At 40.9% G+C, this 26,490-nt stretch overlaps 1 protein-coding gene across 1 annotated transcript; it reads right to left on the reverse strand.

Annotated features, from left to right (window-relative positions):
• Nucleotides 1-2,537: 2,537 nt before the first annotated feature.
• Nucleotides 2,538-24,939, reverse strand: LOC124240021 (sulfotransferase 1C4-like). The gene is made up of 7 exons (XM_046662627.1): nt 24,710-24,939; nt 20,648-20,770; nt 18,743-18,840; nt 17,489-17,615; nt 13,363-13,457; nt 11,371-11,545; nt 2,538-3,015 (listed from the first exon to the last, which is right to left on the reverse strand). The coding sequence occupies exons 1-7, from the start codon at nt 24,894-24,896 to the stop codon at nt 2,903-2,905; spliced, it is 918 nt and encodes a 305-aa protein (XP_046518583.1). The 5' UTR covers nt 24,897-24,939; the 3' UTR covers nt 2,538-2,902.
• Nucleotides 24,940-26,490: the final 1,551 nt, after the last annotated feature.

A 26,490-nucleotide genomic window follows, 5' to 3' on the forward strand; every position in this document is an offset into this window, starting at 1 on the left:
TGGAGAGCTGTCATTCTCCTTCTGTCATTGTCCTTCTGTTCTGCTGTATTACTGTAGTTCTTCATGGTGCATGATGACTTGATCCTCTACTGGTGCATTTGTGGTAGCAACCACCTTTCTTATTTGGGTGAGGCTTTTGTTACTTTGATTCTGAGCTGCTTCTGGTTGTATTTGAGAGCCTGCACTTTCAACGCTCCACTGCCGCCTTGTGCTGCTTGTGCCTCTGAAGTTTCTGCTGCCTTGCTGCTTATCATGTCGCTACAGTCTCAGGTGTCACCACTGGGGTCACCAGGCTGCAAGCACTTCTGCTGTTCCTGGGTTGCCTGGGTCTTGTGTTCCCCAACTGGCTGTCCTTGGGCTCTCCATGTGCTTGAGTGCTGCTGCCACCTGCACCACCTGTGCTGTTGCCCCCAGTTTATCTGGGGATGCTGGTAGCATCACTGCCAAGAGTACTGGGTCAATGAGTATCACCGTTGCTTCCAGGGATCCGGGTAGAACCAGTGTTAGGGGTGCTGCCATTGGCAGCTGGGTCACGGGTTCTGCTGTGGCTCCTGAAGCCTCCAGTTGCAGATGCCACCTGCCACTGCTAGGGGAGGGGCAGGTGCTACACCACGAGTGCTGTTGCTGCTCCTGCAGCCTCTGGTTGCCAGCACACACTGGTGTGCTTTTTTTTTTTAAATTTTTAATTTTTTTTTCCTTTTTCTCCCCAAAGCCCCCCAGTACATAGTTGTATATTCTTCGTTGTGGGTCCTTCTAGTTGTGGCATGTGGGACGCTGCCTCAGCGTGGTTTGATGAGCAGTGCCATGTCCGCGCTCAGGATTCGAACCAACGAAGCACTGGGCCGCCTGCAGCGGAGAGCGCGAACTTAACCACTCGGCCACGGGGCCAGCCCCGCACACTGGTGTGCTTTTTGAACCCTCAGGTCAGGGCATCACTGCCCCTGCTGGTGTATCAACATTGGATGTAGCCCTTGCTACTGGAAAGACTGGGGTTGCTCCTGGGAAAGGTGGGCTAGGTCACTGGCACCACTGTTTCCTGGAGCCTCAGGTCATGGGCACTACCTGCCACCACTGAGGGGGCACGGGATAAAGCACAAGTGTCACTGCTGCTCCTACAGCTTCTGGTCACTGGTGCATGACAGTGTGCTTTTTGAAACCTCAGGTTGGGGCACCACCACCCCCGCTGGGGATATCCACATTTTGGCTGCTGTCCCCACTGCTGGAAAGACTCATGTTGCTGCCTCGGGAGGGGGAGGAGGCTGTGTCACTGGCACCACTGTGTGTCCTGAAGCCTCGGGTCTGGTATGCCACCTACCATGACTGGGGTGGCAGGGTCTAGGCCACAAATGCTGTGTCTGCTGCAGCCTCTGACTGCCAGTATGTACTGGTATGCTCCTTGAAACCTCAGGTCAGGGCACCACTGCCACTGTCGGAAGCATCTGCATTTTGGAACTCTGCCACTAGCTAAGAGGGAGAGGGCTGCCCCCCTAGGTCCACTGCCTTCCAGAGGTCCACTCCACCCACCTTTTTATGTATAAATGCCTGGATCTCTCAGGCATTCTAGTGTGCTGTGGAAAGAGTCATTTGTTAGTCAATGAAGGGCCCACTGATTGTAACTTAGGGAAGAGACAAAGGTAGCAACTTACTCCACCACAACTTCTTCACTCCTGAAATCACATTCTTCTGTCGCTTCTTTCTCTTTCCTGTCCTACTTGCCTCCTCAAAAAAATCACAGTGCGTTTGGATCCCTGTCGCAGTTTCTGCTTCAGGGAAACTCAAGTAAAATATATTGTTTTTCCTAATTCTGTCTTTTCCTCTCATTCAAGGTATTAGTCACCAGCTTTTGAACTTCAAATTTTAAGAGCATAATTGATTGATATCTGAGTTCTATTCGTTTAGAATTAGCTAGTGCCTGTTATGAAAAGAGACCTTAGCCTTTTGGTCCTAGAGGAAGTAGGGGAGAGGGATCTGATGGAGATATGCTCCCTTATCTCCTAAATATTGCTGCATTTCTCCTGCCTTTAGGCTTTGTCTGCTGCTTTTGTTCCACTGGGTCTTGAAGGATTTCTCGGTCTCAGGAAATCTCTGAAATATGTATCCCTGAGGTTTGAGAAGTAAATTATTAGTAAGGCAACCTTGAACTTTTGGGTGATGGGGAGACGGAATGCTAACCATGTGGCACATAGTAGATGTACTTTGTGGTCAAGGAGTGGATTGTTGTGAAATACCCAAGGCCTCATATCCCTACTTTCCTCAGTTTTTCTGGGGCTCCATACAATGTGGTTTTGTTTTTCTTCTCTGTGATCCTGCCGCACCTTTCAGTCTATTTTAGTGCATATCACAGTTTGCTTGATAATGCAGTTTGCCCATGCCTATGCTGTGATCCCCTACTAGGCTGCGTCTTTCTTGGGGGAAGGAACCCTGTTTTTAGAATCTTTTGATGTGCTCCATTTCCCAGCATGAATAAAGTGCTCAATGTATGTCTGTTATCAAATGAACAGAGTTGGCATTTTTGTTGAGTAAGATTGTACTGCATAGAACTTTTGAAAGAAATGTTTTAATTCGAAGAAACAACAAGATGGAAAGAGGATATATAGAAGGAACAGAAATGATTAAATGTGTATTATATTATATATTACATGTTCGTTATTGAAATTCACCTAAACTCAAAAAATATGCAGAGAGAGAAGAAAAATGTTGAATATTGTTGCAAGATTACTGAAGTCATATTGGGGTTAATCCAAAAAGCAGATCAGAAATTCAAGACCAAAGAATGCCTAAGTTATTTTTTAAAAACTTTCACATCAAGTTACACAAACCATTAGTGGTATGTGAAAACAGATTTCTCTTCTACTTCACAGAGGCTGGCAAGAGAACAAGTCTTGTTCCCTTGCTCTGATTTTTAGAGTTCCATGCAGAATGACAGAGAGGTATCAGCCATATTTTTCTCATAGTCTTCATTAAATCGCTTGTTCTGAGTTTCAGTGAACTGATTTTTCCAATCTCCTATGACTCCTAAAAAGAGTAATGTATAGCACAATCAGTGATATTTTCATGAACTTTGACCATTTTTCATTTAGATATCCCTGTCCTCCAATACTTAATTTCCTTACATAGACATTAGCTCATTCTTCTCCTGATATTGAGTGAGAAGTGAAGCTACAGGTAAGATTGCTCCATTTTGCAAATGAGGTATTTGTAAACAGAAATCTTTATTCTGAAACACGTGGGGAGGGGCTGAAATCCAGACCGGGGTTCTCTAATTCTCTGCATTACACTCTTGAGTGCTCTGATCTACTGGTAGTTTCTGAACCCTCATTACCTCTAACATTCTATTTAAGTTAACTGGACCTAATTTTCTTATCCTCTCTTTAGAAGTCACTGAAGGGCTGATGTGAATGGCTGCATCCTCAGAGCATTCTCTGGTCCTATCTGTATCTCTAGTTCAGGCAAAAATTCTAGTTGAGCACAAATGAGAATTCTCCTTTGCAATCTAAATTATCATTGCTGTTAGCATATAATTAAATTAAAGTAATAGAACATGAAGGAATGGCAGGGTTGATTAACTTTGTTTCATGCTTATGTAATAGAATATTCAATTATTTTTTTAGCTTCAATAACTAAAAATGATCAGAAAACCCATAGAAAGCTATTTCCCTTCTGATTGCTCCAGGCTGTCTCATTCATTTAGTCTCTTTGAGATGTGTAATGTTATTTTCATGTGTGAAGTGCAAATTTGCTTAGTTTTCTAGAGATAATAAGTTATATGATTATATAGTTTATCGATTGGCTTAGAACAAAATTAGATGACCAAGTGACATCAGGAAAATGGTGGAGTAGGAGACACCAGCCTGTATCCACCCACAAAAAGCAACAGTTGGACAGCTATCCATGACAAAAACAGCTCTGGGAAGGCTTCAAGAATCTAATTAAGAACCTGAAGCAACACAGTGGATCAAAAACAGAGGATAACCATAAAGGAAGCTCACTGAGGAGACTGGCATAGCTGAGATGTCTGAAGATGGCTAGGAACAAAGAAGGGTGGGAGCTATCACTATCAGACATGCAGTGGGTTTCATTGTGGTCCCCAGTAGCCTGCACCCTAGCAGACCTCAACAATCCTACAACAGCCGTAGACTCCCTGTAGCTGTCACAGTGGAGGACTCTATACTATTTGTTAGCATGGACCCCAGTGGTTTGCTCTGTAGAGGACTCTGGCACATTTCCCCACCAAGGTAACCAACAGCCATTGCCACTGCAGACACCCTGGAGAGGGAGATACTGCTATGTTCCCTCCTCTCCAAGAAACAGCTGTTGTCGTGCTGCCCTGGGACCGTGGCCTCCACTCATCTCAACTCCACGCATGCCCTGGATGCCAGAGCCCCCGCCAGTCCGTGTATGCCCACTCTCCATATCCAGGCCCCATGACCACTTTGCATGCACCTGCACTCTGATTCTGGCTCCATGGCCTCTCTGCAAGCACACACACCACAGAAACCAGAGCCACTACTCCAGTAAGTGCATCTGCACCCCAGGCCCCAGAGCCACAGTCGCTCTGCAAATGCTTGCTCTCTGGACTCTGGCTCTGCAACTGCTCCTAGAGTGCCTACATTTAGGACACCAGAGCCACTGTCATGATGACCATGGACCTTGGAGCCATTGTAGCCCTGTAAATTCCCATGCTTTGGGCCTTTGTTCCATGGCTGCTCCATGAGGGCCTACCCATCAGATACTGGTACCACCACCACCACTACCACAATTGCACCTGTAAACCACATTCAGTGCAAAGAAGGATCTCTTTGGCTACAACTTCCCTTGAGGAGAAAAAAGAGATCAAGAGTACCCTAGCAGCCTTCAGTGCTGAAGACCCCCAGAGCTCATGCTGCTACTGTGGACACCACCAGTCAGAATTGCTGAGAACCTCTGCAATCTTCACTGACACTGCCCTGAGCTGATGGAACCACACAGAGACCATGCTACTGTGCCCGACCTGGAGCTGGAATTGCTGCACCCCACCTGGCCAGTGACCTCACACACACCAGTAGGTGAAGATCTTTCCCCACTAAAACCAAACCACAAAGTCTGGAAGAGGTGTCTACTTAGCAATATGCAGACATCAACACAAGGCTACAAGAAATACAAAAAATCAAGGAAACATGATGTCAAAGGAATGCAATAATTTTCCTAACTTATCTCAAAGAAATGGAGGTGTATGAGTTGCTGGATAAAGAATTCAAAGTAATTATTTTAAGGAAGCTCAGTGAGCTACAAGAGAACACAGACAACTCAAGGAGATCAGGAAAATAATACATGAACAAAATGAGAATTTCAACAAAGTGATAGAAACCGTAAAAAAGAAAGAAATGGAAATTTCTGGAGCTGAAGAATACAATGAATGAAGTGGAAAAAAATGCAGTAGAGAATGTCAACAACAGATTTGATCAAGCAGAAGAAAGAATCTGCAAACTCAAAGAGAAGTCATTTGAAATTATCCAGTTAGAGAAACAAAAAGAAAAAGAATTAAAAAGAGTAAAGAAAGTCTATGGGATTTATGGGATACCATCAAGAAGACCAGTATACATACAAACTATAAGAATGCTATAGGGAGAAGAGAGATAATGGCTTATATATCTTTAAATAAGATATTAAAGATATAATGCTGTGAAACTTCCCAAATCTTGGGAGAGATATGGACATCCAGGGAAATGAAACTCAAAGGTCCCCAAACAGTTTCAACCAAATGAGGTCCTCACTGAGACACATTATAATCACACCATCAAAAATTGACAGGGAAAATTTGAAAGCAGCAAGAGAAGAGACTTATCACATACAAGAGAACCCCCATAAGGCTATCAACAGATTTCTCAACACAAACCTTGCAGGCCAGGAGAGAGTTAAATGATAAATTCAAAGTGCTGAAAGAAAAAAACTTGTCAACCAAGATTTTTTTATTTGCCAAAGATGTCCTTCAGAAATGAAGGAGAGAAAAGACTTCTCCAGACAAACAAAAGTTGAGGGAGTCAGTCACCATTAGACCTGCCATACAAGGAATGCTAAAGAGAGTTCTTTAAGATGAAACAAAAAGACACTAATTAGTAACATGAAAACATATGGAAGTAAAAAAACTCACTGGTAAAGCTTAGTGAGATTCAAAATACTCAAACAGTAATGGTAGTGTGTAAATCACTTTAAATCTAGTATAAAGGTTAAAAGACAAAGTATTAAAAGTAACTATAACTACAATAATTTGTTAATGGACATAATGTAAAAAGATGTAAATTGTGACATTAAAAAACAAAATGTGGGGGAGAGAGTAAAAACCATAGAGTTTTATAAGCAATCAAAGTTAAATTAAGCTTAAAATAGACTGTTATGTCTATAATGTGTCTTATGTAAGCCTCATGGTAACCACAAAGTAACAACCTATAGTAGATCCTCAAAAGGTAAAGGAATCAAAGCATAACAATACAAAAAAAAATCATCAAATCTCAAAGGAAGACAGGAAGAGAGGAAGAAAGGAGCAAAGGAACCTCAAAAGAGCCAGAAAACAACAAAATGGCATTAATAAGTTCTTACGTATCAAAAATTTATTTAAATGTAAATGGTTTAAATTCTCCAATCAAAAGACATAGAGTGGCTGAATGGATAAAGACCAAGACCAAACTATACGCTGCCTGCAGGAGACTCACTTCAGCTTTAAGGAATAGACTGAAAGTGAAGGGATAGAAAAAGATATTCCATGCAAGTCAAAACTAAAAAAGAACCAGATGTGGCTATAATTAGACAAAATAGACTTTAAGTCAAAACTGTCACAAGAGACAAAGAAGGTCACTATATAATGATAAAGGAGTCAATTCATCAAGAGGACATAACAATTGTAAATATATATGCACCCAACATCAGATCACCTAAATTTATAAAGTACATGCTAACAGATCTGAAGGGAGAAATAGACAGCAATGAAATAATAGTAGGGGACTTTAATACCCTACTTTTAACAATGGATAGTTCATCCAGGCAGCAAATCAGTAAGAAAACATTGAACTTGAATGATAATTTAGACCAAATGGACTTAAAAGACATATGTGGAATATTCCATCTAACAGCAGCAGAATGCACGTTCTTCTCAAGTGTATATAAAACAATCACCAGGATAGATCATATGTTAGGTCACAAAACAAGTCTTAAAAAATTTAAGAAGATAGAAATCATATCAAGTATATTTTCCAACCACAAAGGTATGAAACTAGAAAATGATAACAGGAAGAAAACTGGAAAATTCACAAGTATGTGGAATTTACACACTCCTAAACAACCAGTGGGTCAAAGAAGAAATCTAAAGAGAAATAAACAAATATTTTGAAACAAATGAAAGTGGAGACAATATACCAAAACTTATGGGATGCTGCAAAAGCACTTCTAAGAGGAGGTTTATAGTGATAAATGCCTATATTAAGAAAATAGAAGGATCTCAAATAAACAACATAACTTTACACTGAAAGGAGTGAGAAAAAGAAAGAAAAACTAAGGCCAAAATTAGCAGAAGAAAATAAATAACAAAGAGCAGAGCAGAAATAAATGAAATAGAAACCAAAAAAATAGAAAAGATCAATGAATTGAGTTGGTTTTTAGAAAAGGTAAACAAAATTCACAAACCATTAGCTAGACTAAGAAGAGAGGACTCAAATAAGTAAAATCATAAATGAAAGAGGAGACATCACAACTGATACCACAGAAGTACAAAGGATCATAAGAGAATACTGTGAACAATTATACACCAACAGATTGGATAATCTAGAAGAAATGGATAAATTTCTGAAAGCATACAACCTACCAAGACTGAAGCTTGAAGAAAGAGAAAAGGTGAACAGACCAATAGCAAGTAAGGAAATTGAATCAAAAATAAAAAATCTCTCAAGACAGAAAAGCTCAGGACCAGATGGCTTCACTAGTGAATTTTACCAAACAGTTAAAGAAGAACTAATATCAATTCTTCTCAAACTCTTCCAAAAACCTGAAGAGGAGGGAACACTCCTAAACTCATTTTATGAGGCCAGCATTGCCCAGATACCAAAGCCTGAAAAGGACACTACAAGAAAAGAAAACTACAGGCTAGTATCCCTGATGAACATAGATGCAAACATCTTCAACAAAATATCAGCAAATCAAATTCAGCAGCACATTAAAAGAATCATAAACCATGATCCACTGGGATTTATCCTTGGGATGGCTCCACATGCTCAAATCAATCAATGTGATAGTCTACTCTAACAAAATGAAGGATAAAAATCATATGATCTTCTCAAAGATGCTGAAAAAGCATTTGACAAAATTCAGAGTGCATTCATGATAAAAATTCTCAATAAATTAGGTATAGAAGGAATTTATCTCAACACAAAAATGGCCATATAAGACAAATCCATAGCTAACATCACATTCAATGGTGAAAAGCTGAAAGCTTTTTCTCTGAGATCAGAAAGAAGACAAGGTTGCTCAGATTTGCCACTTCTATTCAATGTAGTACTGAAAGTCCTAGACAGAGCTATTAGGCAAGAAAAAGAAATGAAGGCATCCAAAATGGAAAGGAAGAAGTAAAATTATTTCTGTTTGCAGTTGACATGATCATATATGTAGAAAACCCATAAAGACTCCACAAAAAAAGCTGTTAAACAAATTCAGTAAAGTTGAGGATACAAAATAAACATACAAAAATCAATTGCATTTCTATACACTAATAATGAACTATCTAAAAAAGAAACTAAGAAAAAAATCCCATTTGTAGTGGCATCAAAAAGAATAAAATTCTCAGGAATAAATTTAACCAGGAAGCGAAAGATCTGTACGCTGAAGACTATAAGATATTGATTAAAGAAATTGAAGAAGACAAACAAATGGAAAGATATACTGTGTCAATGAATTGTAAGATTTAATATTGTTAAGACTTCCATACCACCCAAAGCAATCTACAGATTCAATGCAATCCCTATCAAAATTCCAATGGCATTTTTCCATAAAATTGTTTGGAACTACAAGAGACCTCAAATAGCTAAAGCAGTCTTGATCAAGAAGAAAGATGGAGGCATCACACTTTCTGATTTCAAATAATATTACAAGGCTATAGTAATCAAAACAGTATGGTAGTGGCATAAAAACAGACCCATAGACCAATGAAACAAACTAGAGAGCCCAGAAATAAACTGACACGTATATAGTCAACTAATTTTCAACAAGAGTGCCAAGAATACAGAATGGGGAATTCTTCAATAAGTCTCTTACATAGGTGGTACTGGGAAAACTACATATCCACATTCAAATGAATGAAATTGGACCCTTATCCCATACCATACATGAAAATGAACCACAAAAGGCTTAAACTTAAGACCTGAAACTGTAACACTCCTTGAAGAAAACATAGGGGAAAAAGCTCCTTGACATTGGTTTTGGCAATGAATGTTTGGATTTGACATTAAAAGCATAGGCAACAAAAGTACAAATATACAACTGGGACTACATCAAACTAAAAGCTTCTGCACAACAGTGGAAACAACAATGTGAAAAGTCAACCTACGGAATGGGAGAAAATATTTGAAACCAAATATTTACAAGGAACTCATAGAACTCAATAGCAAAAAAAAACCAAAAAACAAAAAAAGGTAACCGGATTAAAAAATGGGCAAAGGACCTGAACAGACATCTTTCAAAGGAGACAAATAGCCACAGGTATATGAAAAGATGCTCAACATCACTAATCATCAGGGAGATGAAAATGAAAACTATAATAAGATATCACCTCACACATGTTAGGATGACTATTATCAAAAAGTTAAAAGATAACAAGCGTTGATGAGGATGTAGAGAAAAAGGAACCCTTGTGTGCTGTTGGTGGGAATATAAATTGATACAGTCATTACAGAGAACCTTATGGAGTTCCTCAAAAAATTAAAAATAGAACTACCAGTTTGATCCAGCAATCCTGCTTCTGGGTTATATCCAAAGAAAATAAAATCACTATCTCAAAGAGATATTTGCACTCCCATTTCATTGCAGCATTACTCACAATAGCCAAGATATGGCAACAGTCTAAATGTCTATTGACAGACGAATGGATAAAGAAAACATGGTATATAGGGGAATATTATTCAGCCAAAGAAGAAAATCCTGACATTTGTGACAGTGTGGATGAAACTGGAGGACATTAGGCTAAGTGAAATAAGCCAGACACAGAAAGACAAATACTGCAAGATCATTTATATGTGGAATCTGAAAAAAAAGTCAAACTCATAGAAATAGAGTAGAATAGAGGTTACCAGGGTTTAGAGAGTGGGGCAAAGGAAGAGATGTTGGTCAACGGGTACAAACTTTCAGTTCTAAGATGAATAAAGTCTGCAGACCTGATGTATAGGATGATGATTATAATTAATAATTTATTATATACTGAAATTTGCTAAGATAGTAGATCTTTAGAGTTCTAACTCTGCCACCAAAATGGGTAACTATATGGGTGGTGGATATGTTAATTATCTTGACTGCGGTAATCATTTCATAATATATGCACATATCAAAACATCACATTATAAAGTTTAAACATATATGATTTATATTTGTCAATCTTACCTAAATAAAGCTGGAAAGAAAAAACACCCAAAACTCAAAAAACTCCTCCATGCATAGTATGTTGCTGTGCATATAAATATATATGTATTTGGACAAATAGACTGTAAACTTTTTCTAATAAAAAACAAAAATTACGTTTAATCAATGGTCAAATTAGAAAATTTCTTCTTTGAGCCTTAGAGTTATGCTTATTTCATCAAACAAAAGTCACTAGAATATTTATTTCATTTTCCTAAAATAATTACAACTTCACAGATTTTGTCTCCATAAGGAGTCAGCAGTGTGGTAGCGTAGGACGTAATCTGGGCTTGTGGCTGAAGGTCCTGGTTTTGGCTGGGCTTTGACTAAGTAGCCTCAAAGGTCTCTCTGTTCTGGCTCCTGAGGCCAAGAACCTTCGCTTCTGTCCTCCAGGATGTGTGGGGAGGAAAATTAGCTCCCCAGAGACTAAAGGCTTTACTTGAGAAAGATTTTTTGGTCAAATACATTTTGAAGCTCTGAGTTAAACAGAATTGAACAACCTTCTTTTCAGAAACTTTAATATGCTTCAAAGCGGGCCAGATACAGTGTGTGGAGTTTCCCACAGTTCTATGATTGTGAAACATGGGCTACATGAGCTTTCTCTCAGAATAACGCCTTAAAGAACTCACTTCAGGGAGCATTATAAATAGAAATTCACAGATCTTGAAGGTTAGAAAACCATTTATGAACCAATAATTCTTTTTTCTTTTCAGAGGAAAGACAGTCTGTACACATCACCTTTTCTCATGAATGGAGAAAGATTATGATTCATTCTAACTTCATTTATGTAGTTGGTCATGGGGTTCTTTTTCATTACATCAAATGAAGTATTATAGACAATTTTGTCTAAAATCTCTTCTTTTAGGTCCTTCCCCAGGAATTCCATCACTTTTCTAATTTCACGTTTTGGATCCTGTCAGGGAGAGTAGAAGAAACATAGGAGATTTTTTCTAAGTTAAAAATATAACAATAGTCAAACCTTAGGGAATTAAGCATGGGAATAATGGTTAAAACATTTAAAACCAATCTTTTACAAGCTTCTTAGTTTATGCTTAAAAGTAATTCTGGGGCCGGCCCTGTGGCCGAGTGGTTAAGTTTGCGTGCTCTGCTTCTGTGGCCCAGGGTTTTGCAGGTTCAGATCCTGAGTGCGGACATGGCACTGCTCATCAGGCCGTGCTGAGGTGGCGTCCCACATGCCACAACCAGAAGGACCCACAGCTAGAATATACAACTATGTACTGGGGGGCTTTGGGGAGAAGAAGGAAAAAAAAGATTGGCAACAGATGTTAGCTCAGGGCCAATCTTTAAAAAAAAGTAGTTCTAACAAGTTATGCTTATTATTATATGTAGATTTATGAATGTCAAATCAATAAACATGCCAATTTAAAGTGCAATTATATTAAAACAATTCTGTTTTATCATGTGCTATAGCTGATGCTAAGGGGATGTGCTGACAAGTGTTTCAACTGGGAAGCTTATTATTTTACTTCACTGTTACAGGTCGCAGACGAAGTATTTGGGAGAAGAGGTGGCTGTCTTTCAAAATAAACAAGACACGTTCCCTCCTTGTGATTGGAGAAGTAATAGTGGAGCTCACGGGGCTCTGGCGTGGTACAGAGGGGCTGCGGCGCCTCCCTCTCTTGGCTTCGCTTTGATGTCTGCTGATTCTGGATTTGGGCTTATTTCTGACTCTGGGCCTGTTGGGGATACCTGTTTACAGATGGACCTCATGAGAGTCCCTTACACTCTGAGATGGCTTCCTGCCTCTTCTGGAAGTGAAGACAAGGGGTCCAGTTTGGTGTGGGTGTTGGCCTGTTTGGAGGTCTCCAGGCTGCCTCTTGCAGGTCTCCCCTCTTCTCACGCAGCTCTGACTCAAGTTTGAAAGTCCTTTCCAACCTGGTTGAATGTTCCCTGCGGGTCTCTCAAACAGGCACAAAGCCAGGGGAAGCAGGGGCTACACTGACACTCAGGAAAGCTGCAGAGAGCAAGGATGAACCGAAAAAGGGATCTTGACCTAAGCCAAACAGATGGAAAGAAATGCATGCTGTCTATCCGGAGGGGAAAGAGGAAAGAGAGGCTGTGGCTCATGAAGGACATGAGTTGGTTAGTGATCCACGTCATAAACCAAGGCTTGAAGAACCATGGACCAGCCAGGGCTACATTGTGCCATAAATTTATTTTATGTATAAACTTATGAGACAGACTTTGAGCCCGGGATTACACATGCAAAGGATGTTGCTAATGGGGAACTTTTATTTAAAATGACAAAACTAATATTTTAAGAAGGCAAATAAATCAAAGCAGTGCTATTCTCCCTAACTAATTCTTTCCTGTCCAGATTCCTAATTCTTTTCCTTGGAAGTCAGAGCAAATAATGGGGGAAGGTAGAGATCCTGGAAGAAGGAGCCTGGAGAGCTAGAGAGGGAGAAAGCTTGGAGCTCAAAAAGGAGATCTATTCCAAGCTTCTGGATGAAGCGAGAATTGACCATGGAGCTCAGTAAGCCCTGCAGAGAGGCCAGGCTGCCTCCTGTGCGGTGTGCTAAGTGCGGCACCGGAACTGTGTTTGGAATTTCTTACGCCACATGGCAAGGTGGATGGAGAAGTTTAAGCTGGCATGCAAAATATTTTACATAGATCAACTTTTACATGTTACTTTTCTTCATTTCTATCAGGGATCTGTAACTCTAAGAAAAAAATACTATAAAGTCAAGATTCAAGTATATTTCTTACTTTCATCATTTCTTCGTAGAAAAGATAGAGAATGGGGTGACTGTCTTTCTTCCTCCACCAGCCCTTCACGTGGTCATACCAGGACCCCCATACCACTGAAAGGAAGACACAAAATGCATTTGGGCCATGAGATGGGGTGAGTAGGAAAAGGCAGAGAAGAAAATGAGTTGTTTCCTCAGAATACAAATGGAAGGTGTGGTCACTGCTGCTCTAGAGCAGGAGGACTTACTTTTCACACCTCTTATATCCATTTTCTGGATGACTTGTCTTCCTTTTGGAAGCTGGCAAGATTTCTAGAGACTGCTGCATTTGAATCCCAGCTCTGACACAGCTGTGTGATCCTGGGCCAGTTACTTAACCTCTCTGAGCGTCAGGTTTTTTTAATCCTCATTTCTGAAAGAGAGTCAATAATAGTACCTACCTCATAAGGTAACATTAGGACATATTAATTTATTCCACAGAACCTACTGTGTGCTCAGCACTGTTCTAGGTACTGGGGAGTACACCGTGTAGGGGAAACACATGAGATAAATGTGAAGTATGTAGTGTACTAGATCCTAATGCATGCTTATGAGGAAAAATAAATCAGAAGGAGAGGGTAAGTGTTGGGTTTATGTAGGAGGTTGAAATGTTCATAGGCTGGCCAGAGAAGGGCTCCTTGAGAAGGCAATATTGAGCAAAACCCTGAAGAAAGAGAAGGAAAGTGCCCTCCTGGGTGGAAGGAACAGCAACGCGAAGCGCAGGGGCAGGAGGCGCCTGGCGTCTGAGGTATAGCAAGGAGGCCAATGAGAGTAGCACAGAATGAGAGAGGGGCAGAGGACTGGGAGGAAAACGTGAGAGGAAGGAGGCCCAACCCTGTGGGCCTTATGGGTTACAGTAAGGGCTCTGGCTTTCACTCTGAGTGAGATGGGACAGTGTTGGTGGGCTGTGAGCAGAAGACTGAGGTGGTCTGACTTCCCTTTTAACAGAATGCCCCTGATTTCTGTGTTGAGAATAGACTGTGGGTTGGCAAGGGCAGAAGCTGAGAGACAGGGCAGGGGCTCTTCATTTATCCAGGGAAGATATGATGGTAGCTTGGACCACGGTGGCAGAAGTGTTGAGGATTGGTGGGATTCTGAATGTATTTTGAAGGTAGGGTTGGCAGATTTGCTGATGGATTGGATGGGGTGTGCAAGACAGAAAGAGGCTCAAGATAAGTTCAAGATTTTGAACTGATCTGAGCAACTTAAAGGACGGAACCACACTTAACTGAGATGTGGAAGCCTGCAGGAGGAGCGGCTTTTGGAGGAAAGACGAAATTTGGATCTGGACACGTGAAGTCTGAGATGCCTTGCAGACATCAAAGTGGGAATGTCAGCAAGGCAACTGGGTCTATGCACCTGGAGCACAAGGCGGAGACTGGGAATAGAGGTGTAAATCTGGGAGTCATCAGCAGACAGATGACAATGAAGAGATGAGATGACTGAGATCGCCTGAGGAATGACTGTAGGTAAAGAGAAAGGAGCCAAGTGCAGGGGTCTGGGAGATAAAGAGAAACCAGCAAAGGAGGCTGAGAATTAGCAGTCGGAGAGGTATGAGGAACACGGGGTAGGGATGGTGTCCTGGGAGCCAGTGAGGAAGGCCTTTCCAAGAAGAGAGAGTAACTGACTGGGTTAGATGATGCCGTGGGTTAACTGAGACAAGGACTGAGGACTGGCCGTTGGGTGTAGTAATATGGAGGTTGCTGGTGACCTGGGCAAGTTTTGGTGGTGTGGTGGGGTGACAGTGGAGGAGAGAAATTGAGGATAACAAGTGTGAGTCAGTCTTTCAAGGCATTTGCAGTAAATGGAATGAAAGGAAGGGAGCAGTAGCTGGGGGTGGGGAAGGTAGCATCAATAGAGTGATTTTTCATTTCTCTTTTAAGATAAGAGAAGTAACAGCATGACCGAATGATCTGTGGCATATTAAAGCATTCGTCTGGTAGTACCTAGGACTAGTAAGTGTCTGCACATAGTAGCTGCTCAATTGAGTTTATCTAAATATTCATCAATGCTTTTCCTCCTCCTTCTATCACATTATCCCTTCTGACAAGTTTGCCTTTCCTATGCTCCGTTTGACAGAAAGCATCTGAAAGTCTCTCTAATGCTAGGTTGTCTGATTAAGAACACTTCACCCCTCCCACACCCACTGATAGTTTCCAATCGTTAGGGAACATCTGTTTAGATTTTGTCTCTCTTCTAGCATATGATGTAGTTAAAAGGTGATGACCTTTCCTGTTTTGTCTGAGACTGTGCCAGTTTTATCACCTAAACCCCAGTGTCTCAGGAATTCCCTCAGTCTGGGACAAGGTGGTATGGTTGGACACTCCAGATATAGGACCAATCCTCACTTTGGCAGAAAGTACTCAAGCTACTTCAGCTGGTTAAAATGTTCAGCATGGTGCCTGGTGCTGAGTAAGACCGTAATAAATAGAAGGAGATGCTGTTACTGTACTTCTGAGTTTCACCTACCCCATGTCTCATTCTGGTAGCCCTGAATCTATTTTGTCAGGAGTTCCCGTGTGTGTGTGTCTATGTGTGTAGAGGAACACCCTTCAAGGCTTTGACTTCCAAGCATCTCTCCACGGGTGTACAACTTATCTCATGCAGGACAGGGAGTTGGAACTACACTCTCAGCTCTGATTTAGAAACAGCCATTTATGTACCAGCCCTGACCCAGCTTCTCACAAACCCCGTGCTCTCAACTTGTTCAATCAGGTCACTTCCTTGTGGCTCACTCTTTGTCAAAAGGCATTCTGACCTCATTGTTAGGACATCCACAACAAAATTTATCAAAGGCATTAAACCAGTACAAATCCCTCAAGGTACAAATAGATTTTTCTCAAAATGTATCTCATATGGGGCAAATTGCAATAATAATTTTTGTCATTTTGGATTATGAAAATCAAATGGCAATTAAAGGTATCATAGTCCCATACTTGACTGCTGGACTGTTACTAATGGAAAGGAATACTTTATCAAATTTATTCACAATTATTTTAGAGGAATAGGACTTAAATATAGGAGGACTGTAGAGGGCAGTTATTTCTCCAGAGGACAATATAAACGATAGCAAAAAGAGTTTCAGTTATAAATTTTGAACTTGAATAATAAAGTAATTGAATGCAAATGTTTAGATTTTAACCACGCAAAGCTGCCAATTCAATTTCATACTGCAAACCAATTTGACATTATATTTATATTATACCTCCCAAAAGGTGTAACCTTGAAAAGGTTTGCTTAAATCGCTTTTTCTAACTTTTGAAATACCTTTTTATTATGAAAGTATACAGGAGTAGAGGGAATAGTATGTGAACTTCTATGAACCCATTACCCAGCTTCAATAATTTAATCACTTTTTGGTACTCTTTAGGCTTCTTTAGGAGAAGAGTTGAGGTATTAAAAGCTCTAGCGTGTTTGAGATTGAGAGAAACTTCAAGAAACTTGTAGTAACTCGGTTTTGATGCTGGAAGCATGATTAGCAAGGCCATGCATTTCTGCACATGATCATTTGTGATTGCAAAGTGTCATGGGCCACCATGTCACCAACTCATGGTGGTCCTGGTTGGAAAACTTGCATATGTACCCAATCTTTCTCTCCAGTTGAACATGTAGGCTATTGGAAAGATGTCAATATGGCAGCTAATCACACAGGGTTTGAGCTTGACTAGACCCGCCTATGTTCTAATTCTACTTCCTTCTCTTACCAGCAGGGTACTCATATGTCACTCAAACTCACTGAGCCTCAGTTTCATCACCTGTAAGTTATGGATGTTATTACCATGCTTTAAAGATTAAAGAAGTTAACGCATGTAAAATATTTAGCATAGGCTTAGAGTTGGAACCATCTCTTCTTATAGCCAGTTACAATACTCTTTTGACTTCATTTAGTGGATGTATTGTCGTTGGAAGCAGATCCACTGACCACTGATGACAGGTAGCCAGGGCCATGCCACATCTCTCAAGGACGTTGCCTCCAGTCCTTCCCCCACCAGACAATCAGATCTCCTTCTGTGGGTGAATTTTATTTCCCACAGAAGGAGAATTTTATGGGGAAGGCTTATCCTCTGCAGACGTAAGTGAAGACTGGTTCCTTCTACTTGGCTTACCTTTGCCTGCCAGGAATGTTTCAAAATACTCATCCCAGCTTCCTGGGTCAGGGAGTCCTTTGTTCATCCTTTGAAAATAGTAGTAGGACACCATGTTGTCCTTGGCATTCCTTGCCACATAGATTATCTAAAGTGATGAGAAGAAATGGAAGAGACAGAATATAAATGATAAAAGGAGTTAGAAATTAGGCATTCAATTTGCATCTGTGTTCACACAAACCAAATTGTAAAGGCTGTGAATACATCTTTGTTCTCTTCCACTCATCATCCAGCAGGCAGTATAATCTTGTAAACGTGCAAATCTGATCAGGTGGCTCCCCTGTATAAAACTTTTCAATATCTGTACATTGCTCTTAGGATGAAGTTAAAAATTCTTGTCCTGGTGTACAAGGCCCGGCATGATCTGGCCCTGGGCTAGCTCTCCAGTTTCCCCTGCTCATTGCCCACAGCCCACATTTACCCTCCCTCTTTCTGTAGTAGCACTTTCTTTTGTGGCTCTTTTCTAATGTTTCTGGCCATCCTTTTTTCAGTGCATCCTGTTCTGCCATTCCTCTCTTAAATCAGGACGTTTTAAACTGATGAACATCAAGAAAACTGTGTGTCTCTGTAAAATAATATGCAAAATTTTGTGTAGCTGTGCACTTGGTGAGAAGTGGAGATATGACTTCCTTTACGTTTGCAATGGGTTTTGTGATCACTAAAAGTTTAAAACTAATTTATGTGTTGGTTTTCTTTAGAGCTCTGCCTGGGTCCTACGTTTATTCTCGTTTTGTTAGATTTTCCTGTTTTTTTTTTTTTGCCATTTTCTTCTATTGCTGTAAATTTCACTTATTTATGACTCACAAATATGTTCCTAATACATGCCTCTCTCCTAAGTTATAGCCTTATCTGTCTCCACCTGAATGTTCTGCAGGCTTTTCAGATTCTATGGGCTCAAAATTCAATTAGGCTTCACACAAACTTTCTCTTCCTCCTTCATTGTCTCTTTCCATTAATGGTACCACCATCAACACAATTAAAATGACAAAATCATACTAGATGCTTATTTTTCCACCTCTTCCTGGCCAATCCTTGATCAAGTCCTGTAGATTCTGCACATTTGGAATTCATCTCCTTACAGCCTCTGCCTCAATTTGAATTTTCCTGGTTCTTTCCCTGACTGTTGCCATCATCTCCTCATTAATATCCTGCTTTCAGTCTTTCCCCAGTTCTGTTCACTCCTCCACACCACCATGTGTGGTGTGTGTAACTTACCTTACAGTTTTTCTCCCAGAAGGATGGAGGTAGTAGTTGCACTGGAAGATGAGTTTTCAGGGTCCTTGGGGAAGGCATTGCATTTGCCTGGTCAATACCTAAAACATTGTTCTGGCTTATTCTTTAATTTTTTAAAAGTTTTTATTTATTTTATTCTTTTGAGGAAGATTAGCCCTGAGCTAACATCTGCCACCAATTCACCTCTTTTTGCTGAGGAAGATTGGCCCGGAGCTAACATCCATGCTCATCTTCCTCTACTTTATATGTGGAACACCTGCCACAGCGTGGCTTGATAAGCTGTGCATAGGTCCACACCTGGGATCCGAACTGACGAACCCCGGGCCGCCAAAGTGGAGCACGCAAACTTAACTGCTCCACCACTGGGCCCTCCCCAAAAGGTTTTATTTTTTATGCAATTGATTTCGTCAGGTTTTTTTCACTTGTGGCTTCTGGGTTTTATGTCATGTTTAGCACTTTCTCATTCCTAAATGATAAAAAACATTCTTCCTTGTTTTCTTTTAGTCCTTTATATTTAATTTTGTATGATACAATCTTTGATACATTGGCCTTCACTTGGTGTCTAATTTACTATTGAGTCTTCCTCTCCGTTTCTCATCCCATTAACCTCCAGTAATTACAGCAGGGCCTCTCAGCATCAAGGGGTTGTCGACACAGATGCAAATGAGGACACTGAGACCACGTGCTAGGATTTAGGTTACACACTGATCATCTAGATGGTCCAGAACATGCCTACATTATATTTTTAAATTACCATTCAAATAAATAATAGTTAATAAATTGTTGTAGAGGTCTTGAGGACTTAAAAGGATGTCTCCATGGATGGCCTCTAAGGTCAAATCCAAATTACTTAGTGTAGTTTAGAATACTCTTCAAAATCTGTCCCTAGTTATTTTTAACTCCAATTTTTGCCACTTTTCCCCAGGCACCCTGGTGTGACACTGACTGAGCAGTTTTAAGAACGTGACACGTTAGGCTAGTTCAAAAAAAAAAAAAAAAGGAAAGACAATGAGCATTAGTTTGTTAATTCATTTTCCAAAGATGTGTTCATAAGTCACTTGTTTTCAGATTGGATTAGCATTGATTCCTGTAGAAGCAGCGTTATTAAAGTTGACCAGGTTTCCAAGCTGGTCCACTACAGTCTCTTTAACTCCATCCTATACCTCAGAGACATATACCTAGAGTAGTCCATACATATATATTGTGTGTATATATATACATATATATATATATGGCTTAGTGGTTAAGAGCATGGACTTTAGAAACAGAACTCCTGAGTTCAAACCTTGGCTCAGTTACCTATTAGTTGTAGACCTTGAGCAAATCATAACCTCTATGTCTCAGTTTGTTCATCTGTAACAGGGGTATAAAGAGCAGCTACCTCACAAGTGTGTTGTGAAGACTAAATGCATCAATACATGGAAAGTGTTTAGGATAATGCCTGCCACATGGTAAGTGCTATGAAAATCTTAGCTATGACTATATTATTTATTAGTTTTCCATGGAAAGTACATTATGAATTCTCACTCTGGACACTGGGGTCCTTAGTGCCAGGCATCCTTGACATGGGCACTGAGGTCTCACATGGCAAAGTACAGCCTCTGTTGGGGGAGGAGGAGTGGGCAGATATTCCTTGTCACTTGTAACTCATTGACACTTCATTTAATAGAGAGATAGTACCTCTGTATTGTTAAGAATTAGGGCTAATTAAGTTTTTAAGTGAACAGACCTACCAGGATTTGCACAAGAAAAGATAACTTTCATCCAGCATTTAGATTTGGGACCAAAAGGAGTTTCTTTTTTTCAGCGTGTGGTAGACTTTCAGACTCTCAACTCCCAAATTGTCCATCTTTCTGAAGATTATGATTTTTTAAATTGGAGTCTTACCAGAGCATGTTGGTTTTACCCACTCCAGGAAAGGCTGTCGAAGTTGAATGGGAGCCCGCCTGCTCTTCTTAATGTCTCCATCGTTCTGTATCAGATCGACAATTTCCTGTGTCCAAGTGGTTCCTGAAAGAAAGCAGAACAAAGAACCGAGGAACTGATTATTGATTTTCTGAAGCTCACAATTTAGAAACATCTGATGCTATAAAAAGAATTAATTTGTCTATCAATATCTCACTTATGTTATTTACTACGTTGAATTGAAATAAACTATTAAGATGGTCTTTTCCTCACCGGAAAGCTTAAGGGAAGAACCGGGACATTCATTTTTAAACTCTAATGATGTACTTTTAAAAATCTGAATATGCATTAATATTTCTAGAAAATGATAGTACAAATAATTATTATATATAGCTATAGGGGTTAATTTAAAAAAAAATCTCCATTTGAGGAAAATCACAGAAATTCCCAAATACTCGCTTCAATTATTAAACCCTGGCTGCTAATCAATAATCTTATTTCCCCTCTCTGGTTACTTTTTTTAGAATCATGAAATTCATCCATTGCCGATAATGTGAAAAGGAAGGAAAAATAAGGATCCCAAGTAATCCACAAACTGGAAAAAATCTAGATTGAATGGATTCCTTTTTAAAAGGCAGAAATTTCATGTAATATTAAATTGTGACTTCTACAAGAGGGTTGAATTAGTTTTAAATGGAAAAATAACCTTTGCTACATTTGGGGATAATGCTTGTTTCTCTCTGAGGCCTCATCTATGGTCTCCTTCCTGATTCTGGGGGTTCTCTCAGCCCTGAGCACCCTTGGCCTCTGCAGTGTTTACCCTTCCAGGACGTTTCTCCCCATTTGGCTTCTGAGACACTTGGCAGAGCTGGTCTTGTGTCTCTGGGAGGAAGCCTGGTTTGGATGTGTGTGGGGCTGTGGAATCATAGGGACTTTAATCCTATCTCTGGGAAGTAAGAGTGGGGCGGTTTTGGATAAATTATGTAAATCCACCCAGCATCAATTATTCTCCTGTGGTTTTGAGAATTAGAAGAGAAAACAGACAGAACCCAGCTTACAGTAGGCACTAAATAAATAAGTGTCTTAATTTTTTGACTGTGTTGGTGCTAATATACCTGGAGGGCCAGAGCCAGTACATAGGAGATGATCTTGCTCAGGTAACCCCTGGGGAGGAAGGTGCTATTCTTGTCATGGTGCCCTCATGCCAGTTTCCCATGATCCTGGCTCCCCCTTCCCTAGCACCTTGATGGTGGTCCCTGGGTGCTGTCCCATGGCTCCCCTTCTAGATTATTCTCTGGTACCACATCTACTCAGCTCTTAATAGGTTCCCACTCTTCACTGAAACTAATTTCTCCTTCTGCTCTCCTGGAATCAGAATTAGCTTCATCCTTGAGCCTTTTGTTACCTCCTGGTCAGTTTATCATCCTAACTCCATAGCATTTGATTCTGCCCAATCCAGGCTGCTTTGGGAACAGTAGAGAGTCCTTCTCCGCATAGTCTGGCTCTGTTTCCTTTCCTGGACTCTGAGGGTGGCTGAGCTTCTCAAAGGAAGTCATGTGTGCCCTCTACCTGCAGACTCTACTTACGGACTTAGTTTTGCTGTTGTAAATGCTGTAAGCATCTCAGGAAAAATAGGCTCCCTTGGTGCTTGGTCCAGGCCACACAAGGGCTTCTGCTGGACTTCCTTGCCTCACATTCCAGACTGGTCCTGCAACCCAGCCTGTTGACAGGGTCCCTCACACCATGACTTGCACTCACCAGTAACTACCCTCTCTAGCCCCAGGAGAGCTGAATCCCACTAGCCCGTGCTCTTAGAGTCATCATTGCTGCCTGACTTCCAGTGAAATCTGATAGCTGCCCTCCAATGGACTCTACCTGCTTGCTGGCATCTTCCGAGATATGGATGTTGACCTGAAAAGAATCTCAGCAAGCCATGACATGGCTCAGGCAAGCAGTGTCTGGAATTATGCCCTACAGCCATATATGGAGGATTGTAAAGGGTTTAGGATGTGTTGCTCACATTTTCCTTCTGAACAGAAGTGTTTATTCTCCCAGCTTCTGGGGCTGCTGCTGGCAGATAGCCCCCAGTTATTCATCCCTCTCCAGGATCAAGGTCACGCCCCTTTCCTAGGCAGCTTGCATCCAGTGACTGGCTGACAGTGTTCCTCTCTCCCCAGCTGGGATGGCACCAACTCTGAAGGAACATCTCGGCTTCAGAACATCCCAGGGGGTTGGGATGAGGCTTTTTTGGGGACTCAGTTGAATGTCAACTTCTCCCGCTGCTCAATCCCTCTTCCTTCTCTTCCCTTCCAGAGTGATCCCAACAGCACTCCCCATTAAACATTTCACACACTTATTTCCGAGTTGGAGTCTGCCTCCCAGGGCACCTGACCTCTGACATGGACAGAAAAGGGGCTGATTTGGGAGAGATTTAGGATTATGATAGGTTGACTTAGGTAAGCCAGGTAAGTAGCAGATGGGAGCCTGGAACCTCATGTGACCTTATTTGGAGTTGGGGGTCTTTACAGAAGAAATAAAGTTACAATGATGTCATTAGGGCAGGCCCAAATCTAATAAGACTGGTATCCTTATGAAACGAGGAAATTTGGAGACAGGTATGTATACGGGGAGAACGCTGTGTGAACATGCAAATGGTCATCTGCAAACCAAATAGAGGTCTGGAACGAATCCTTCCCTCACAGCTCTCAGAAGGAAGCAACCCTGACGACCCTTGATTTCTGACTTCCAGCCTCCAAAACCATGAGACGGTACATTTCTGTTGTTTAAGCTGCCCAGTGTGTGGAACTTTGTAGTAGGCCTAGCAGACTTGCACCCTCCCTTCATAATAATCCCAGTAGTTCAGAGTTTCTTCACTGTGCAGTACTTCCCCCTTATCTGTGGTTTGACTTTTTGCGGTTTCAGTTACCCATTCTCAACCATGGTCTGAAAATATTAAAAGGAAAATTCCAGAAATAAACAATTCATAAGTTTTAAACTGAGTGACGCTTTGAGGAGCAATGATGGAATCTCATGCCATCCTGTTGCCAGGTATGTGAGTTATCCCTTTGTCCAGCGTGTCCATGCGGTGTATACCACCTAGCATTAGTCACTAAGTGGCTGTCTTGGTTATCAGATTGACTGTCAAGGCATTGCAGTGCTCGTGTTCAAGTCACCCTTATTTTACTTAGTAATGGCCCCAAAGCACAAGACCAGTGATGCTGGAAATTTGGATATGCCAAAGAGAAGCTGTAAAGTACATCCTTTAAGTGAAAAGGTGAAAGTTCTTGACTTAATAAGGAAAGAAAAAACTCAAATGCTGAGGTTGCTAAGATCTATGGTAACTATTATTACAGTATATTGTTATAGTGATTTTGTTTTATTGTTATTTTTGGTAATCTCTTACTTGCCTAATTTACAAATTAAACTTTATTGTAGGTAGGTATATATAGGAAAAAACAAAGTATGTATTGAGTTTGGTAGTATCTTTAGGCGTCCACTGGGGGTCTTGGAATGTATCTCCCGTGGATAAGGGGAGACTACTCTATTTCCCTCCATCTAAATTAGGACCCACCAATATTCTCTCATTACGCCCTCTATGTTTCCTTCTTAGCCCTCATCACATGTTGTAACCAAAGATCTGTGTAATGCTTTGGCTAATGGTATAATGTCCTTTTCCATTTACTGGATTGTAAATGCATGCAGGGTGGAGATAATGAACATTTTCTCTATCACTATGTCTGGTGCTAGTCTCTGGTATTTAAAAGATTCTTGGTAAATTGTTGAATGAAAGAAAAAAATGACTAGGATAAGTGTTTTGACCTGAGGAAATTGCTTTGGCTAGTTATATATTTTAAATAAATCAAGTACTCTATCTCATAAAAAACCTTTATAGTTTTATAGAGAAATTTCAGTTCCTTTGCCATTCTACCTGATTTATAGGCAAGAACATTGCCTTCCTCCACTCTTAAACTTTACCATATTGTCCTAAAAATAGCCGACACATGCTCTGACTTGCATTCCCCCTTCTCACGTCTCTTTACGTACCTGCTTTGGGATAGGAAGCAATGACCAGATCATCAGGCTTGGCCTGGAAGTTCCAGACTTTATCCCAGATGTTGCATATGTTCTTTTCTAGCATAATCCCATCTACTTGGGAAACTTCTCCTGGGGGTAGCAAGGCCCAATCTAACTCCCTTGTCTCCTCCACCTTATCCTTAGCCATTGTCTCCATCTTGGTCTTGGGCACCAGCAGGAGAAAGTGAAAAGCAAGTGAAAGTTAGGATTCACATAGGTTTATATACTCAGTGCTTTGGGCACAGAGCTCTAGTCATTTGTTCCAGGTATGTATGGTCAGACAAATGAAGGCAATTTGCATGGCTTTGTACATTCTGAACTGTACTGGAACTGGAGCAAGATCCTTAACACCATGCCAGAATAGGCCTTCCTTAAAGCAAGGTTCTGGCGGGGCCCCATCCTGATGCTGCCAAAAGGAAGAATAGTGGGAAGGCAGCTCAGCTAGGGTGACTGCCCAAGTCCAGAAGGTCATTTCCTGGTCCTGTGGATGCCCACTAATACGGGAACTCGAGAGGGGTCCCTGAAGGAATGTCTGGAGCAAGTATCCAAGAACCACCTTCTTGCCTCCCTCTCTCCTGGAGTTAGTGATCTGTGTTCTGAGCTTGGTCATCCATGGAGATTCAGAGAAACGTCTTCCCCAGGCTGAGCAGAACTGAGCTTCTGTTAACGTGTCACGTGTTAGAGGCACATGTCGGTGTCACCAGTGGGGACAGTTCAGCTTGGAATTCCATCACAACTTCCAAGACTGAATTAGAAAGTTACTTAATTCTCAAACTCTGTTCTTTTCTGTAAATGAGAGGTTAGACTGTAATATTTCAGGACTATTATCAGATAGAGTTTTTTTAAGTCAAACGTAATTAACATACAGTAAAACACACAAACTTTGTTTACATCTTAATGTATTTTTACTTATACATACACCCCTGTAACCACCACCTAGATCAAGAAATAGGAACACTTCCATCACCTCAGAAAGTCCCTTCTGCCGCTTCCCAGTCAATGTCTCACTACCAACCCATGCCCAAGACAAGCACTGTGCTGACTTTTATTGTCACGGATAAGTACTGCTTATTCTTGAACGTCATATTAATGGCATCACACATTATGTACTCCTTCATGTCTGGCTTCCTTCTTTCGACGTGGTGGTTTTGAAATTCATTGATATGGTTGCAAGTGTGAGTAGTTCCTTATTTCTATTGCAGTACACTAGATCACTAAATAAATACACAATTTGTTTATCCACTCTTCTTTTGATGGACATATAGGTTGATTCCAGTTTTTGGTGATTATGAATAAAGCTTCTATGAGATTTTTGTACTTTTTTGTGTGGACATACGTGCTCATTTCTCTCGGGTGTAAGCCTAGGATCTGAACTTCTGAGTCATGGAAATGTTTACCTTGAGCAGGAACAAACAGTTTCCCAATCCACACTTAAGGACACAGCTTAATGATGTCAAAAGAGCCACCTGACCATCTGTCTGAATGACTTCCAAAAGTTTCTTCTAACTCTGAGATTCTTTCCCTCCAGTAAAGTGGGAGGAATGGCAACCTTTTATTTATCTCCCTTAGTTGCTGGCTCGGGTGGTGTTTGCCCTGTAAGATTGTACGTTTCACTCACTTTGAAGTGAATCCAGCATTGTCCCTGTGTCACTATGTCAGAGAGTCAGGCTTCTCCAGGCGTCACTTCTGCCAGAATTTCTCTCAGTCTCAAGATTGACCACCCTAAGCAAGGAGATTCTTCTCTCTGTCAC

The sequence above is a fragment of the Equus quagga genome, chromosome 5 (genome assembly GCF_021613505.1).
Source record: "Equus quagga isolate Etosha38 chromosome 5, UCLA_HA_Equagga_1.0, whole genome shotgun sequence".
Classification (NCBI taxonomy): Eukaryota; Metazoa; Chordata; class Mammalia; order Perissodactyla; family Equidae; genus Equus; species Equus quagga.